This window comes from Eubalaena glacialis, chromosome 9 (assembly GCF_028564815.1).
Source record: "Eubalaena glacialis isolate mEubGla1 chromosome 9, mEubGla1.1.hap2.+ XY, whole genome shotgun sequence".
Taxonomy (NCBI): Eukaryota; Metazoa; Chordata; class Mammalia; order Artiodactyla; family Balaenidae; genus Eubalaena; species Eubalaena glacialis.
The window spans coordinates 22,283,723-22,303,754 of NC_083724.1; the positions used below are offsets into that span (position 1 = coordinate 22,283,723).

General features: G+C 39.9%; 1 protein-coding gene across 4 annotated transcripts in view; it reads right to left on the reverse strand.

The window, feature by feature from the left end:
* HSDL2 (hydroxysteroid dehydrogenase like 2) overlaps positions 1-20,032 on the reverse strand; it is a 94,183-nt gene that overhangs the window by 14,498 nt on the left and 59,653 nt on the right. For all 4 annotated transcript variants that reach the window (XM_061200108.1, XM_061200107.1, XM_061200106.1 and 1 more), the window contains 2 exons: positions 7,599-7,793; positions 5,786-5,857 (listed from right to left, as the gene is read on the reverse strand). In XM_061200108.1, coding sequence (XP_061056091.1) covers positions 5,786-5,857; positions 7,599-7,793 — 267 coding nt within the window. The remainder of the gene's footprint in view (positions 1-5,785; positions 5,858-7,598; positions 7,794-20,032) is intronic.

The window sequence follows — 20,032 nt, forward strand, 5'->3', positions numbered from 1 at the left end:
AGCCAATAATTGAATGACAAAATAAAAACATTTTCAAAGAAACGACTTCAGAAAAGACTCAAATAACTTAGTAGGTGAGATATGTCAAACCTTCAAGGAAAAGAACATAGAAAAAGGAAGTTACCCAATTGACTGCCATATTCAAAATATAACAAAAAATAAAATATAGAAAATATATAATAAAAATATAGACATTAATCTAAATAACTGATAAAAAAATCTTAACCAGCATCTAATACCTTACTTATGGGTAAAATCTAAAGATTTTCCCTTTAAAATTAAGAATAAAATAAGAATATCTAAAATAAATAGTTTCAATAAATATTTCCAAATTCTCCTGGAAGTTCGAGTCAGTATATTAAGATATATGCCAGAAATAATCCTGTAAGATACTATTATTATATGTAGACAGTAAGTTTGGGCATTTAGGAAATTCAAGATAATTACTCAATGATAATTACATCAACTAACATTTATAGGGGACTTACTATATAAATTTCACAATATGATGCACTATCTATTATACTTAATCCTCATGACACTCACATAAGGAAAGTGAGAGCTGAGAAAACTGTTTCAGAGAGCTGAAGTGACTTGTCCAAGGTCACAGATTTAAGCGACAGGGACAGGATTTGTACCCAGATCTGTCTTATCCCAAAGTCTATGCTTTCAGTAACTGTCTCTCTATTACAAACTATTAAAAGTCTAAAACAAGACAAAAACTCATGAAGGTGACCAGATATAAAATAAATATAAAAAGTTAGTTTCCCCCTTCTTATTTATAATGTGTCTTGTTTCAGGAGGCATTTCAATATGTTTAATAAAATAAACACAATTCAAGATTAAAGTAAAAAGAAGTGAGTGAGGTTTTAAAATGGCAACTGGAATACTCAGTGACACACCTAAGGTTACATGGCAGTATGTGGCACAGCAGGAATTCCAACCCAAGCAGTCTGACTGGGTAATGCTTCCTCTACATTTTCTTCTATGTCTAACTATGTAATTTTATATAGCCAACATAAAGGCTGGGCAGAGAACCAAGACCTAAACTCAGCAGAACTGGGCCAAGCAGAGGCTGCTAAAAGTGAGGAAAGCAAAGACACAGGCTTCCTTCAAGTTTCTGGAGGCAGGAAATATATAGGAATGTATTTGGTTTTAGTAGGTATAATACCAGACAGAACTAAGTTTGTCATATAATAACTGCTGGAACTCCTACTTCAGGTGATGTGTCTATTAATCAATATATCATCTTTGTCATCTGAGATGCCAAGGAGATGGCAGCAAAAACTTCAGTGTAGCCTTGAAAGACACTTGCCAAGAGATAAACTGCATCATTTATCACCTGAAATATTTAGACATAGCATGATGACTCTGCACAAGAGAATAAAACTTTAGGAGACAAAAAACAAACCAGTAATATATTTGAAAGGTACATTCAGTACACAACAAATATGGAAACTTTTGGGAAACAAATGAAACCAAGTTCCCCTAAGTTTACCAGGTTTATGATTAGTCTCTCTATCCAAAACTTTATCCCCTTTTTTTTAATGATATTTGTCTTTCTCAGTCAAGCAGTACTTTCTTTTTTTAATTAATTTATTTAATTTATTTTATTTTTGGCTGCGTCATTGGGTCTTTGTTGCTGTGCGCGGGCTTTTCTCTAGTTGCGGTGAGCAGGGGCTACTCTTTGTTGTGGTGCAGGGGCTTCTCATTGCAGTGGCTTCCCTCGTTGCAGAGCACGGGCTCTAGGCACGCGGGCTTCAGTAGTTGCAGCATACGGGCTCAGCAGTTGTGGCTCGTGGGCTCTAGAGTGCAGGCTCAGTAGTTGTGGCTCATGGGCTTAGCTGCTCCTCAGCATGTGGGATGTTCCCGGACCAGGGCACGAACCTGTGTCCCCTGCATTGGCAGGCGGATTCTTAACCACTGTGCCACCAGGGAAGCCCCAAAACTTTATTCCCTTGCTTGTCTCCTCTGACCTTAGTGCCTTTCTTGTCCAGTCTGACCTCAATCCTATGCTAATTGAACACTAATCAACCACGGTCAGATGACTAAAACTGCTGTTGTCGATAACATCATTGATGTACTAGAACTGCTGCTGTAGATTGCATCATTAGTGTACAAACTCAGAGCAAGATGAATTAACAGGCCCCTGAGCCATGGACCACCTGCCCAGAGAATCATAAACCAGAGACATCGTGACTCCCAAAACTATGATTAAGAAATGTCACAGAAATGTCACAAGAACTCCTTCACATGAAAACTAATATAAAACAAGGGCAGAAAGTCATATATAACTGGCTGAGATGAAAAAACAATAAAATAAAATGAAAAAGGAAACGGGAAACATGACAAACAAAAAGTATAATAGCAGAATTAAACATTAGGGGCAATATGGAAGAGAGATGAATGTGTCTAAAATCTTATCAGTAATACAGAGTACAAACTTGAAAAGGTCTCTCAGAATGCAGAAGAAAAGAACAAAAATATGGAAATAGTAACAAAAGATAGTGAAAACTACAGGGGAAAGGGACAGGGTAGCCAGACTAAGTGTTTCTGAGGGGAATCCAGAAAAACTGGAATAGAAGCAATTAAAAATATAATTAAAGAAAAAAAGAAAAAATAAACTGGAGGTTGAAAAAAAAAAAGACTGAGTGAACTCCCTGTGTTGCAATGGGCAGGAAAAATCAATGAAGAGGGCTTCCCTGGTGGCCCAGTGGTTAAGAATCCACCTGCCAATGCAGGGGACACGGGTTTGAGCCCTGGTCCGGGAAGATCCCACATGCCAAGGAGCAACTAAGCCCGTGCACCACAACTACTGAGCCTGCGCTCTAAAGCCTGCAAACCACAACTACTGAGCCCGCGTGCCTAAAGTCCGTACTCTGCAACAAGAGAAGCCACCACAATGAGAAGCCCGCGCACTGCAACGAAGAGTAGCCCCCGCTCACCGCAACTAGAGAAAGTCCGTGCACAGCAATGAAGACCCAACACAGCCATAAATAAATAAATAAATATATTTATTGAAAAAAATAATAATTACATATATGTTATACAAAACAAATACACAAAGCACAAATACCAGAAAAAGTACAAGGCTGTCAATATTTTCCTCCCCCTTTGGAAATGAGGGATACACGTTGACCTCTGGGAGAGACACTGTGAAATCAACATACAATAGATCTGGATATGGATGTAAAAAAATCACCTGAAAGAGTTAAGTTAGATCTCAGGCCAGAAATACTGAGCTACTACCTATATGAATATATTAATGTATCTACAGAAAATGTCAAGTAGAATTACAGTTGACTGAAACATCACTTCTCCACTTAATTTTTTGCACAGGGAAGAGAGGCTTTAGCCAAAGGAATTTGAGAATTCTGACCTCAAAGATGAGGGCATCCCGCCTGTAGAGATGGATATAGGGATTGCAGTCAATGCACCTGACATATTCTGATCCCAAAGACAAAAATCACTCCTATCAAAGCCCGATGTCAGTAAACATTTATCTTACATTCTGCTTATCTAACCCATCTTATTCTGAGTCCATGGTCATGAAACAATCTTCTGACTATGATTCTGTTCTCTATGTCATTATGCCCAGAGGGAGAGAACGAGCTGCTCACAGCAACTCCATGTTTAGTCTGTGAGATGGCAACTCCTCATTATAAAATAAATTGGATTACTGGGGGGAAAATATGTTAATACTTCAAGTATTCAGGAGTTAGGAAATTAAGTTTACTGGTTAAGGATATGGACTTTAGAATCAGAAAAATACGAATTTAAATTCTGGCTCTGCCACCTGCCAGTTCTGTGATCTCCAATGTAAAATGAGGACAATGATACCTGCCTTGTAGGATTGTAAGTATTAAATGAGACAATGCATGCAAAGTACTTAGCACAGTGTTTGCCATATAGTAGGTGCCCAATAAATATTTGTTGAAAAACAACATGAATGTATGTGATTGATAAGTGGTTCTTATTATTTAAATTTGGTATTTAAATGAGCTTAGTTTATACGCATCTTCCTCTAAAACATAGATCCAATCTTAGGGTACTGGGCAAAAATCTGGATTTCGGACTTGCCTATCTTGAAGATAGACTCTTCTAGACTTTGATAAGCTCTCTAACTAACTTCTGCCATTCTGTATGAGGCCTTTTGAGGAAAAGATTGACAGCCTTGTTTTAATACTCTGATATATCCATGTGGCAACCAAATCAAAGATCTAATTTTTAAAATTTTTAAAAACTTAAATTTTAAAAGGAGTTATCTCTAGGTGATGGGATTATGAGTGACCATTTTCCCTTCTATATTTTTCAAATTTTCTGTAATACAAAAGAAAAGTTGCCTTTTTTGTTACTTAATTTTTTGAAATTGCCTCCAAAAATTCGGACAAAGAAAAGATAAAGATAAAAAAGATAAGATTAAGCTAGAAATAAATTTGTCACCGAAATGCATTGTGGTATGGTTCTATAGGTTTCCTAAAGGTACAGAAGAAATGTTTTCCTAAACTTTCTAGCCTCCACCTAAAGAATCTATGGTCACTAAGGAGATTCACAGAGTCTATAATATAAAAATAAGGTAAGGGCCCAGAAGAAGCACTGCTATTCTTGTTAATAAACCATGAGAGAGGTCTTCCTTGGCGGTCCAGCAGTTAAGACACTGCACTCTCACTGTGGGGGGTGTGGGTTCGATCCCTGGCAGGGGAACTAGGATCAGTGCAGCCAAAAAAAATAAACCACGAGAGAAATTCTTCTCATGGGGTTTCACTGAAGAGTGTTTCTTCTGACATCTTTCAGTAAGTTAGTGGCATCATGCCAGAACACAAAGATTAAAATGTAAACTCTGGACCAATTCAAGAAAGCTATTGTTTCTAAACTACAAAAACAAAACAAAGCAAAACCCAAACCTCCTTTGCAGGTAATTTCTCCCATAAAGTAGTCACACAGCACAAACTCTGAGAATGGTGTCAGATGTATTTTGATGTGACACATTTTTCCTCAAAATAAAGTATCAACACAAAACACCTAAAAACAATGCCAAGGAAAAGAAATAAAACCTTTAAAAAGGTGTATTTTAAAGACAACTTTTTTTTAAAATCAAATGAAAAGATATATCAAAAACTTCTTACTGGTAGAAGAAAAAGACAACCTTCCCTGGTGGCGCAGTGGTTGAGAATCCGCCTGCCAACTCAGGGGACACGGGTTTGAGCCCTGGTCCGGGAGGATCCCACATGCCACGGAGCAACTGAGCCCATGCGCCACGACTGTTGAGCCTGTGCTCTAGAGCCCGCGAGCCACACCTACTGAGCCCACATACCACAACTGCTAAAGCCTGCATGCCTGGAGCCCATGCTCCGCAACGGGAGAAGCCACTGCAATGAGAAGCCCGCGCACCGCAACGAGGAGTGGCCCCCACTCGCCGCAACTGGAGAAAGCCTGAGCACAGCAACGAAGACCCAATGCAGCCAAAGTTAAATAAAAATAAATAAATTTATAACAAAAAAAATTCTTTGCTAGAATTAACTAAGACATTACTTGTCTAGTTTAAATTACAAAATAGGGAATTCCCTGGCGGTCCAGTGGTTAGGACTCGGCACTTCCACTGCCAGGGGCCCAGGTTCTATCCCTGGTCAGGGAACTAAGATCCCACAAGCCTCATGGCACGTCCAAAAAAAAAAAAAGAAAAGAGGAAAAAGCTTGAAGGCAGAAATGTTCAATTCTACATTTTGGAAGAAATACATAAGTTAGTAACTTTATTTTCCTACAGAAAATATGGTCTACGTCTTACCATGTGTTTCCGGTTTCTTGGTAACTATAACTGGCTGTTCATCCAGGAAGAAATCTGGTAACAAAGGATGGCCTGAAAAGTTGACCCCAAAAATAATCAGGTTAATGTAACAACTTCAGTATATTAAGGTTTTAACACCTGTTTAATAAACAACTTCAGTATATTAAGATTTTAACACCTGTTTAATAAACGTTACTTTTTATTTTATTGATCATTCTGGTGCTGTGGAAAAGACTCCCATGAGAAGTGTCAAACTATCTGACCTTCATTAAGCTAAAACACTTTTCCTGTAATCCAGTTATCCTCCTCGCCTTCAACAAATTTCATCTTTAAGATCCAACCAAAGAGTTGCCTGTTATGTTAAGCCCTTAACTGCTCTCCCAAGAGCTTTTGCCCCTTCTCACCTATCCATGAAACCCTTCTGTGCTACATCCCTCCAAAATGCTCTGGACTCATTTCCTACCTGGCGCCCCAGAAAGAAGGGGGTTCCTCATTAAGAAGAACTTGTTTCCCATCTCTGTCAATGTGTGTCTGTCTTTCCCTCTCAGAAGATTAAAAAAACTGGAGGGCAGGAATGCACCAGTCTTTGTTATATCCTAACACTTAATCATAATTCCATAATCGTATTAAGTTCTCAACACTTGATACGATTTTTAATTTAAATCAAATTTAAAATTTTGTGCACAGTGACATTGTGTCTTTAAAACCTAAAGTGATAATTACTTTAGTAGTTACATAAATACTAACTACTGAGTACTATGATTGTACCATAAGCCAGGTACCGTGCCCAGCACATTATATACATTATTGCATTTAGTTCTCACAAAAATCCTGTGTACAAATTATCTTTCCTTTATTTTAACCAATAAGGAAAGTGAGGCTCAGAGAAAACAGGTGACATGCCTAAGGCCACCCAGCTAGTGAGCAGCTGAGCAGAAAAGGGAACTGGGTTATCTCCTCCCAAACTCCACTTGTTCCTAATCACTATACAATATTGCTTCCCTCACAGGATTGCTATGAAGGCTAAACAGATACTGTATATAAAACTGTTTTTTAAAACTGCAAAGAGCTATTTAATTCAATTCAGTTCAAACTGAAGAGACAGGGATGATACAAATAGAAACGTGGTTTCTGTCACCTAGAAGCTCAACCTAATGAATAATACTTAAAATACACTTTTGCACAAATAAATACGACTCCCATTTGGGGCTATATTGTCTATCATATAGTATACTTTATACATAAAGTAAAAATGCATTATCATCACCATCATCACCTACAGTTACAACAGTAAGAATTATTTTTGAACAAGGGGCCTTCTGAGAACTTCTCAAATACCCCCTGTACATGGGGTAGACCCTGTTCATTCACCTTCACCATTCATCATGAAGTTACTCTCAGACTGCACTTAAGAGACAACATTTGGAAAGCCCATAATCTTAAAAAGTTTTTGTAAAAAACTCACCACTGTATCATCTGTTACCATATCCTTGAAGGAAATCTTTACTGTGTGATTTTAAGGCCAACTTTAAAAACTAATTTTCATTTTTGGTTTCAAGATTTGGAAATGGTTAGAAGCTGATGTGACCTTCTCTATCTGTGCATCACTTAAAAAGCCTTCAACTCACTTCTATTTTCCCTTTCTCTTTTTTTCCAGTTGTGTTGGTCTGGGTTTTTCCTTTCACTAGGAGGACAGCTTTTAAAAGAGCATATTAATTTTATAATCACATAAACATGCACGTAAAACAGATGTATGTCCATTGCAGAAAATGTGGAAAAACACATCACTACTTTTGAAAACTATATGCATTACCTGGTGTAATGGCATAGACATCAAAATTTTTTATTCCTTCTTCTTTTAAGATATTTTCATCAATAATAAAGTTGCCAGTAAAACTTTTTGGCTTTTTGAAAATGCAATATGCAGCATCTGCAATGATATCAACTTTTCTACATTGGCTTTCGATACCAGATCCTCCCAGCATATCCATAGCAGCAGTGTGTATGGCTGTAGAGAAAACAAACATACACATACGTGACTCTAAATCGAGTAATAGGACTATGGGAGTAACAAGCAAGACAACTAATCTCTTTATAACTCAGGTGATAACAAAAAGGTCCAGAGAGCTTAAAGGATTTGCCAAATGTTTTACTGACATAACTGGGTAGACAACACATGTTCCTTGCTCTACACAACACTGCCTTATACAGTACTCCTTCATGAGACTCATGGCAAAATTCAATTAGATTTCTGATTAAGAATGCTCAAAGAATTTGCATACCATTCTTGAGAGACAAGAAAGCCAGTGAGGAATAACAGCAAGAGCACTGAGCTGTAAATCAGGTGACTGACATTTTTATGCCAACTATGCCATGACTTTCGGCAAGCTACTTTAACATCTTTCGGCCTCAGTTTCCTGTCTCTAAAATATGGAGCTCCTTTCCTAAGCTTATTTTCTCTTTTTCCTCTACTAGAATATAGAGACAGTTTTTCTTGTTCATCACTGTATCCCTAGTGCCTAAAACAATGACAAATATACCATAAACATTCAATAGATACTGGCTGGACATGGGGGTCCCTTTTAAGTTCAGATACTACTTTCATTTATGAAATACTAGAAAAAAAGAGAATTAAAAGGAAGAAATTTTTTTTTTGGCCACACCCTGCGGCATGCCAGATCTCAGTTCCCTGACCAGGGATCAAACCTGTACCCCCTCCAGTGGAAGCGTGGAGTCTTAACCACTGGACCGCCAGGGAAGTCCCAAGGAAGAATTTTAAAATTATCTATATCTCCCTGCCCAGAGATAATTACCTTTTTTTTAAATAAATTTATTTATTTATTTGGTTTTAGTTTTGGCTGTGTTGGGTCTTCGTTGCTATGTGCAGGCTTTCTCTAGTTGCAGCGAGCAGGGGCTACTCTTCGTTGCGGTGCGTGGGCTTCTCATTGTCATGGCTTCTCTTGTTGCAGAGCACCGGCTCTAGGCGCCCGTGCTTCAGTAGTTGTGGCACGCAGGCTCTAGAGCGCAGGCTCAGTAGTTGTGGCTCACGGGCTTAGTTGCTCTGTGGCATGTGGGATCTTCCAGCGCCAGGGACCGAACCCGTGTCCCCTGCATTGGCAGGCGGATTCTTAACCACTGCACCACCAGGGAAGCCCAGATAATTACTATCAATATTTGCATATAATTCCCACTGTTTTCAGTGCATATAAATTTGAATTTTATTTATTTATTTTTGGCTGCCTTGGGTCTTTGTTGCTGCACACGGGCTTTCTCTAGTTGCAGCGAGCGGGGGCTACTCTTCGTTGTGGTGCATGGGCTTCTCATTGTGGTGGCTTCTCTTGTTGAGGAGCACAGGCTCCAGGCGAGCCAGCTTCAGTAGTTGTGGCACACGGGCTCAGTAGTTGTGGCTCGCGGGCTCTAGAGCACAGGCTCAGTAGTTGTGGTGCACGGGCTTAGTTGCTCCGTGGCATGTGGGATATTCCTGGACCGGGGCTTGAACCCGTGTCCCCTGCACTGGCGGGCGGATTCTTAACCACTGCACCACCAGGGAAGCCCCTAATTTTTAAATTATATGTTTTTTATGAAGTAACTTGAAACTCTACCATTAATACTACATTATTAATTACACGTTGTCACAGTTGTAAATAGTAACAACTCAATTTACATACGTATTTTAGCTTACATTTAAAGCAATGAAAGTCAATTTGTTTAAATGTACTTTAGGTGTCCGAGTTTCCAGTAATTTAGATAAACTCTCCATTCCACTATTAAACCATATTGAAATCATTACATACTGGAATAACTTATACAATTCAGTCCACAAGATGAAAAGTTTATAGCTTTTAAGAGCCACTGACCCTTTTCACTCATTCAAGAAATAGTTATTGAGCCTTACAAAAAAGCCAGGCACTATTGGAGGTACTGGGGACAGATGAGTGGACAAAACAGACAAAAAGTCCCGACTTTCATGGCAATTACATCCTAGCACACATCGCTCTTTCAAAGAGTGCACATTAACTTGGGGAATTTCCTAATAGCATTGAATTAGAAGATACTTCTCCATATTGTAACTAAAATGTCTTTACTAGGAATAATTTTTTTTACTTTACCAATAGCTCAAGAGCTCTGGCCTTACTCTTGACCTGGTACCTTATTAATAAAAAATAGCAGGAACTTCCTTGGTGGCGCAGTGGTTAAGAATCCGCCTGCCAATGCAGGGAACATGGGTTTGAGCCCTGGTCCGGGAAGATCCCACATGTCGCTGAGCAACTAAGCCGGTGCACCACAACTACTGAGCCTGTGCTCTAGAGCCCACGAGCCACAACTACTGAGCCCGCATGCCACAACTACTGAAGCCCGTGCACCTGGAGCTTGTGCTCTGCAACAAGAGAAGCCACCACATGAGAAGCCCACGCACCACGACAAAGAGTAGCCCCTGCTCGCCGCAACTAGAGAAAGTCCGCGCGCAGCAACGAAGACCCAACCCAGCCAAAAAAAAAAAAAAAAAGCTAACATTTATTATGTGTGTCCTGTGCTGGGCATGCTGCTACATACTCTACGTACATTATCTGAATGAATTCCATGAGGTACGTACTGTTGTTATCCTCATTTTAAAGATGACAGTACTCAGGCAGAGGGGTTAAGGAACTTGTCCAAGGTTACAGGACCTAGAATTCAAACACGTGGCAGCTTTACTCCAGAGCCAGGCTCTTAGCCACCATGTGACTAATGGGCATACTTTGTTAACCAACAGTTTTGAGTTCAGTTATCATCTTACTCCCATAAACTGCAGAATTTTTCTGTAAATATTTGAATATAGTCTACAATAAGACTATATGTATACATACACACTCCAGTCTCACTGTAGACTATATGAATGGCATGCAAATTCTTAAAAATTGTTAAGAATACGTCATGTAAGTATATACATGTCATGCATGTGTGTGTGCATCCATACACACACACAATGTAAGAACAAGGAATGGTATTCCCAAACAACCTACTGTTACTTTAATGACCTTTCTACGGAAGATACAAAGAAGGCACAAATAAACCCCCCAAATCAGGAAGTGAGCCAAATAGTTATTCCCAACAAAGTTTCTAGGATGTGAACAGGCCAACCCAACAGGTTATAAAACTGACCATAAAAACAGATTAACAACATGATCAATCAAGTCAAATTCCCTGATGATTTCTGGCAAAAAAAAAAATATATTCAAGATTTGTAATACACCCCGGATCACAAGAATCCTAAAAGTAGCCCTAAAACTTAAGTCTTATTAAGGAATAATTGGAAAAGTATCTGCTACCTTTTGAGTGGTTTTCCTGATTACAGCTTGTTTTTTTTTTTTTTTTTAAAGATTTTTTTGATGAGGACCATTTTTTTAAAGTCTTTATTGAATTTGTTACAATATTGCTTCTGTTTTATGTTTTGGTTTTTTGGCCACGAGGCATGTGGGAATCTTAGCTCCCCGACCAGGGATCGAACCTGCACCCCCTGCATTGGAAGGCAAAGTCTTAACCACTGGACTGCCACGGAAGTCCCTGATTACAGCTCGTTTTATTGGAAATTTGGAAAAGTATGTGAATAAATTTCTTTATGTTTTCTAAGCACAAGAAATAATTATGGCTTTTCTTTTTTTTTTAATTTATACATATCCACTCTACTTTATTCCCCTTAATTCAGTCTCCTCATTTGTAAAGTGTGGATAATAGCAATAATCTCACTGATCCACTGGGAAGGTCGGATGAGAGACCACAGGTAAAAACAAATACCCTATGATTTCACTCATATGTGCAATACAAAAAACAAGCAAACAACAAAATAAATGAGCAAATCAAACCAAACAAAAACAAACACGTAGACACTGAGAACAAAGTAGGGGTTATCATAGGGGAGGGAGAAATGGGTAAAGGGGAATCAACTGTATGGTGACGGATGGAAACTAAATTTTTGGTGGTGAGAACACTGTAGTGTATACAGAAGTAGAAATATAATGCTTTTATACAGGAAACTTGTATAATGTTATAAACCAATGTTACCTCAATAAAATATAAATTAAAAACAAACAAACACATTAAGCCTCTTGGCTTTTGGGAGGGCTCCGATAAATTTTTTTTTTTTTTAATCAGTCATCAATTTTATACACATCAGTGTATACATGTCAATCCCAATCGCCGAATTCAGCACACCACCATCCCCACCCCACCGCGGTTTTCCCCCCTTGGTGTCCATACGTTTGTTCTCTACATCTGTGTCTCAACTTCTGCCCTGCAAACCGGTTCATCTGTACCATTTTTCTAGGTTCCACATACATGCGTTAATATACGATATTTGTTTTTCTCTTTCTGACTTACTTCACTCTGTATGATAGTCTCTAGATCCATCCACGTCTCAACAAATGACTCAATTTCGTTCCTTTTTATGGCTAATACTCCATTGTATATATGTACCACATCTTCTTTATCCATTCGTCTGTCGATGGGCATTTAGGTTGCTTCCATGACCTGGCTATTGTAAACAGTGCTGCAATGAACATTGGGGTGCATGTGTCTTTTTGAATTACGGTTTTCTCTGGGTACATGCCCAGTAGTGGGATTGCTGGATCATATGGTAATCCTATTTTTAGTTTTTTAAGGAACCTCCATATTGTTCTCCATAGTGGCTGTATCAATTTACATTCCCACCAACAGTGCAAGAGGGTTCCCTTTTCTCCACACCCTCTCCAGCATTTGTTGTTTGTAGATTTTCTGATGATGCCCATTCTAACTGGTGTGAGGTGATACCTCATTGTAGTTTTGATTTGCATTTCTCTATTTTCTCTTTTTAAGTATTTTATTGTGGAGATAAATATATATTTTAACCATTTTTAACCACATGTATATACATTTTAACCATTCTTTTTGATGGCTTGGGTGCATTTTATTGGTTTTCAGGTTAACTTTTTTTTTAAACATTTGGCTTAACTAGCCAAGAGTTTTGTTTTTAATTGATTTTTTTTTTTTTTTTAATTTTTGCCTGTGTCGGATCTTCGTTGTGGCATGCGGGATATTTCGTTGCGGTGTGCGAACTTCTCTCCACTTGCTGTGTGTGGGCTTCTCTCTACTTGTGGTGTGCAGGCTTCTCTCTAGTTGCAGCATGCGGGTTTTCTCTCTCTCGTTGTGGCACACAGGCTCCAGAGCGCATGGGCTCTGTAGGTGAGGCGTGCAGGCTCAGTAGTTGTGGTGCACGGGCTTAGCTGCACCGTGGCATGCGGGATCTTAGTTCCCTGAGCAGGGACTAAACCCGCGTCCCCTGCACTGGAAGGCAGATTCTTTACCACTAGACCACCAGGGAAGTCCCAGATTAACGATTTTTAAGTGTACAGTTCTTTGGCATTAAGTACATTCACAATGTTGTGCCACTATTACCGCCATTCATTCCCAGACTTTTCAAAATATCTTTTAAAAAATTTACTGGGTTGGCCAAAAAGTTCGTTCGAGTCTTTCCATAACATCTTAAATAAATTTGTTTATTATGTTATAGACGTTTCAGGACTTCCCGGTGTTCCACCGCAATGAAAAAGATCCCGTATGCCTCAACGAAGATCCCACATGCCGCATCTAAGACCAGACGCAGCCAAAAAATAAAAATAAAGAAAATAAATTTAAAAAAATTATAGACGTTTCATGTGTTTAACATTTTATTTCGACTTCTGTATACACTATACTATGTTCACCATCAAAAGTTTACTTTCCATTCATCACCATATAGTTGATCCCCTTTACTTACTTCACTCTCCCCCTCCCCTTCCCCTCTGGTACCCACTAATCTGTTCTCTGTACCCACACACAAACGTACATTCTTTTTTTTTCTTTTTAATAAATTTATTTATTTATTTATTTTTGGCTGTGTTGGGTCTTCGTTGCTGCATGCGGGCTTTCTCTAGTTGCGGCGAGCTGGGGCTACTCTTCGTTGCGGTGCGCGGGCTTCTCATTGCGGTGGCTTCTCTCGCTGTGGAGCACCAGCTCTAGGCACGCAGGCTTCAGTACTTGTAGCACGCAGGCTCAGTAGTTGTGGCTCGCAGGCTCTAGAGAGCACAGGCTCAGTAGTTGTGGCGCACAGGTTTAGTTGCTCCGCGGCATGTGGGATCTTCCCGTACCAGGGCTCGAACCTGTGTCCCCTGCATTAGCAGGCAGATTCTTAACCACTGCGCCACCAGGGAAGCCCCACACGTACATTCTTGTATGTACTCACTGAACCAAAGATACCATTGATTATAAAGTGTACCACTGAGAGGGACTTCCCTGGTGGCACATTGGTTAAGAATCCGCCTGCCAATGCAGGGGACATGGGTTCGACCCCTGGTCTGGGAAGATCCCACATGCCTCAGAGCAACTAAGCCCATGCACCCATAACTACTGAGCCTGCGCTCTAGAGCCCATGAGCCACAACTACTGAGGCCATGTGCTGCAACTACTGAAACCCATACACCTAGAGCCCGTGCCCTGCAATGAGAGAAGCCACCGCAATGAGAAGCCTGCGCACCGCAACAAAGAGTAGCCCCCGCTCGCCACAACTAGAGAAAGCCCGCGCGCAGCAACAAAGACCCAACACAGCCTAAATAAATAAATAAATAAATAAATAAATAAATAACTTAAAAACAGTGTACCAATGAGGGAAAAAACCCTGCCAATTAAACTACAATATATCATCAACTGTAAGAGCAACCTGATATCAAAGATGTAAAAATGTGAAAACATGGGCATCTCAGAATCAATGAAATATGGTATAAACTGCTTAACCTTGTTGGTATGTAGGTTCCTTGATAAACGGAAACCGGTTTTGGTTTCTAGTACCAAGAGAGGCCAGCTGCCACCTTGTCACCTTGACCTCCCTGGTTAGCTGAGTTCCCATGTCTACATGTAATGTGGTCCAGGTGACAGAGGACTGCAGCTATTCTGTGATGCTTTTGTTATCTTCCTCTCCACTGCCATTGCCAAGATCAGGAGCCACCAGTTCCAGACTCCCCACCCCAGCTCACATGAAACCTATCCAAAAGTGGACCTTTGGGACTTCCCTGGTGGTCCAGTGGCTAAGACTCCGCACTCCCATTGCAGGGGGCCTGGGTTCAATCCCCGGTCAGGGAACTAGATCCCACATGCTGCAACTAAAGGTCCAGCATGCCGCAACTAAAAAAAGATCCCACATGTTGCTATGAAGATCCCGCGTGCAGCTACTAAGACCCAACACGCCAAATAAATAAATATTAAAAAAAAAAAAGTGTACTTTCCTCTTCTACCACACTTGTTCTGACCAATCCAGACGCAAGACGCAGCAGGCGTTTTCAATAGCAGCCCTCATCCCTCCTCCCCTCCCCTCCCCACCCTCCACATCCACAGAAACTATGAAATGGGTTTTGTAAAAATAGAAAATTATATTTTTGAAGGTGACATAGTCGGGGGCCTGAGATCCTCATGTTGTGGAACTACTAAAGGCATGCTTTCTAGTCCCTTTTCTGGATGTGTTGAATTCACTGGCGTGAAAGTTCTAGACCCAGAAGGGGTAATGTAGCCAGTGTAGAGAAGGAACACTGAGCCAGAGAGGACGAACAGTGTGGACCAGGACACTGTTTTGATTGTAGATAATATATGTCACACTGTACTCATTTCATTAAGTGCAATAAATCTCCTCTTCCTGGAAGGGCAGTAATGTTGGGAGATTGCTTCTGGTTCCAGCAAGCATAAAGAAAGAACCACTCTACACAGTCCAGAAAGAAGAGATGTGTTTTTTAAATAGAGGCCTCCCAAACAGCCAGGATCATGAACACCCTCTCAAATCCATTTTCATTGCCTCCATCATGAATCATGCAATATTCTAGCTAGGTTTCCTGCCTCCTCTTTCCACAAACTTACAAGTCACCCTATATTCAGATGCCAAATTAAACTTCCTAAACCTCATCAACAAACCACCGCTCCTCTTTTCCTTCTTATTATTGTTCTCTTGCTTCTAAAATTCTAAAGTGGCTCTCTGCTGAATAAATTCAAGCTCCTAAACCTGGCAATCAAGCCCCATGGGCTTAGTTTGTCCATCTTCCCCACAACCTCATACCCCCCCAACATCCAGGCCAATATGAACCCATTTGCAGATGCTCAAGTTCAGAGGGAAATAAACAGCCCACACCCCATCAAAGGTACACTATATTAAACTCCTTGTAGTTCCACCAAACACATGGTATTTTCCCATACTGCAGGCTTTTTTGTTCCCTCTGCCAGGAATGCCTTGCCCAGTCTCCTTCTTGCTAACTCCAATATCCTCTTGCGGTCTCATTTCAATTGTTCCATTAGAAAACAACCTTTCCTAACCTTTAATTTGAAATACATGGCCCTCTTGCTACGTTTTAAAAGTATCCCGTACATAATTCATCATGCCGTGTATCATATGGAACATGACCGTCAACTGAATTCACTATGCTATACAAATCTAGGACCCAAATGATACCAATGGTTCCAAGATGTCTAGTCAACCTAAAACGAACATCTCAAAGCTAAAGCAAAGTCTCAGCAGTGAGCTGATTTCTTCTTCCAATCCTGATACTGTCCTCCACATTCCCTGTCATACAATGTTCTCCCCCTTCCTTATATAAGCTTTGTTCAGAATGCCTATCTTGGACCTAGGTAGAAGGAAATCATACTGCACATTCATTCATTCATAAAATACTTATTTAATGTCTACAATGACTATAATAAAATGAACAAAACAGATACTGTTTCTACCTTCAAGAAGCTGTTCTAGTAAGAAAGACATTAAACAGGGACTTCCCTGGTGGTCCAGTGCTGAAGAATCCGCCTTCCAATGCAGGGGACGCGGGTTCGATCCCTGGTCAGGGAAATAAGATCCCACATGCTGCGGGGCAACTAGGCCCACGCACCACAACTACTGAGCTCATGCGCCTCAACAAAAAAGCCTGCGTGCCACAAACTACAGAGCCCACACGCTATGGAGCCTGCACCACAACCAGAGAGAGAAAACCCACACGCCACAGCTAGAGAGAAGCCCGCATGCCGCAGCTAGAGAGAAGCCCACGCACCGCAACTAGAGAGAAGCCCACGCACCACAACGAAAGATCCCTCATGCCTCAACGAAGATCCCGCATGCCTCAACGAAGATCCCGTATGCCACAATGAAGATCCTGCATGCCACAATGAAGACCCAACACAGCCCCCCAAAAAAAGACATTAAACAATTATGGTTACAAAATCAGCAATTTAATTTCAAATGTTATAAGTGATATGAAGGAGATGTCCAGATTACTAAATCCAGAGGTCAGTCCCCATCTTGTAAGAGCTATGAGCAGCATTTGACACAACTGATCACTCCTCTTCTTCCTTGAAACACTTTCTCCAATTGGCTTTCAGGACATCATACTCTTTGATTTTCTTCCTACCTTACTCTCCTATGTGTATTTTTTCCTCTTCTTCCCAACCTCTTAACGTTGCAATGGCCAATGATCCTTTCTCTTCTTCTATTCACTCTCTAGCTGACATCATCTAGCCTTGTGACTCTATATGCCGTCTATATGCTGAAAATCCACAAATTTCCATCTCCAGCCTGGACCTCCCTCATGACCCCCGGACTTCCAACTGCTTACTGACCATCTCCACTTGGATGCTCAATCACAATGCCCCAAACTGAATTTGTTCCCCAACCCCCCCTGTCTGTAGCATTCCCTCATCTCAGCTGATGGCAACTCCATTATTCCAGTTACTAAAGCCAAAATAATTTTGGAGTCATCCTTGACTCTTCTTTTTGTCTTATATCCTATATCTAATCCATCAACACATCTTGTTGGTTCTAACTTCAAAAAATATCGGAATCTGACCACTCTCTGCCTCTGCTATCACCCTGGTCACAGCTACGATTATCTGTGCCTAGGTTACTCCAATAGCCTCCAAACTGGTCTCCGTGTTTCTCCTTTTGCCCTATGAGAATCTATTCTCAAGAGAGCAGCCAGAGAGATTCTTTTACAAATTTAAAAGAATCAGGCCCCTCCTCTGCTCAAAACCTTGCAAAAGCTCCTCATTTCACTCATAGAGTAAAAACCCAAGTCTTGGCAAGAACCTTACAACATCTGACCATTTCCTCATAAGCATCATCTCCTCACTTCCTACCACTCTCCCCTCACTCCAGCCACTTTGGCCTTCTGCCTGCTATTTCATCATTGCCAAGCAGGCTCACCTCAGAGGACCTTTCAAGGGCCTATGTCTTCTGTCTTCAATGCTTTTCCCTCAAATACCCCATTGACTAACACATCCCCAAGGCGAACTCCATCACCTCCTTACTTGAAGACTTCTACACTCAAATGTCACCTCAAAAAGGCCAAACCTTTCTACCCTATTTAAAATTGCAACTTATCCTCCCCAACACCTGAGACTTCTAATCTCCCTTACCTTCTTCTACTTTTTCCATAGCATTATCACCTTCTAGCATATTATATAGTTTGTTATTCATTATGTTAAATGTCTATTGTGTCTCTCCCAATTATACTATAAGTTCCATAATGGCAGATATTCTTGTCCACTTTGTTCTCTGATGTATCTTAAGCAACTAGAACAGAGCTTAGGACATAATAGGTATCCAGGAAGTATTTGCTGATGAATAAAATCTCAAATTTTTAGCGTTAGACTAGGCTTTTTCTCATTTTGTTACCCCAGAATCCCAAAGACCTAAAGGTTAGAGGAGTGGAGGCAAGGAAAGAAGGACAAAGTGTAAATGATGGCAACAAACTCTTCCATCTCTCGCATTAAGTGGTAAACTCTCTGAAGGTAAGGACTTCATCACATTCATCTTAGTACCCCCACGTACCTTGTGCATAGTAGATACTTAATAAATTATCTGTTGAATACATAATGAATAAATAGCGCAGAGAACTGTGCCTGGCATATAAAAATGTTTGGAAGATGAATGAATATAAAGCGTCAAGTAACATAATAGAGGTACCAAGAGGGAAAACACTATGTTCAGACTTTATCTCAGAGACTTCCCTTTCTAACTAACTGCCCGACTCTCACTATCTATCAACTTTAGTAACAGCAATGATTAAGGTAGGGGGAGGAGGTTGAGAAAGGATGAGAAGGAAAAGAAGTTGAAAAAAAAGAGGTACAATAAAGTGTGAGCTTTTAAACTGTTTTACTGTGATTCACAAGTAACACTTTTTATCAGCATGACTAAAAACACATAATACCTACACATATACACTCACAAACATATACCTATTTCATTTATATATGAAAAAAGTTTATGAAACAACATTGACTCTTACTATATGCAATGCTCTCTAATATTTTCTATTTTATTCAATTAGAAATAAAATGAAACAACAACAAAATTCTGGCTGCTACCTAGTAGATTTCACAATCCACTAAATTGATTTCATGCCTCACTAAATTGATTTCGTGACTCACCAATGAGTCTTGACATGTAGTTTGAAAAATATTGTAGAAGCAGTTTTTTCACTCTCATCTTTGCCTCACTGCAACGAATATCACTCTCTAGAAAATCTTAGAAGAACTGTGTCTGCTACAGTAACAAGGGAAACGAAGAAGCAATAAATCATGGTTCTGATCCCACAGTAGGTCAGGGCATAAAGAATCTTAGTCAAACTTCAGATGGAATTTTAAAAAATTGATTCCTCCTTAAAAAATTAAAAATAGAACTACCATATGATCCAGCAATTTCACTTCTGGGTATTTACCCAAAGAAAACAAAAACACTAATTCAAAAATATATATGCACACCAATGTTCACTGCAGCATTATTTACAATAACCCAGATATGGAAGCAACCTAAATGTCCATCGATGGATAAATGGATAAAGAAGATGTGGTGATACACACACACACACACAATGGAACATTACTCAGCCATTAAATAAATTAAATCTTGCCATTTGTGACAACATGGATGGATCTAGAGAGTATTATGCTAAGTGAAATGTCAGACAAAGACAAATATCATATGGTCTCACTTATATGTGGAATCTGAAAAACAAAATAAACAAACAAAACAAAATGAAAACAGACTGATAGATACAGAGAACAAACACATGGTTGCCAGAGGAGAGTGGGGTGAAGGGTGGGGAAAAATACGTGAAAGGGATTAAGAGGTACAACCTCCAGCTATAAAATAAATAAGCCACAGGAATGTAATATGCAGCATAAAGAATATGGGCACTAATACTGTAATAACTTTGTATGGAGACAGATGGT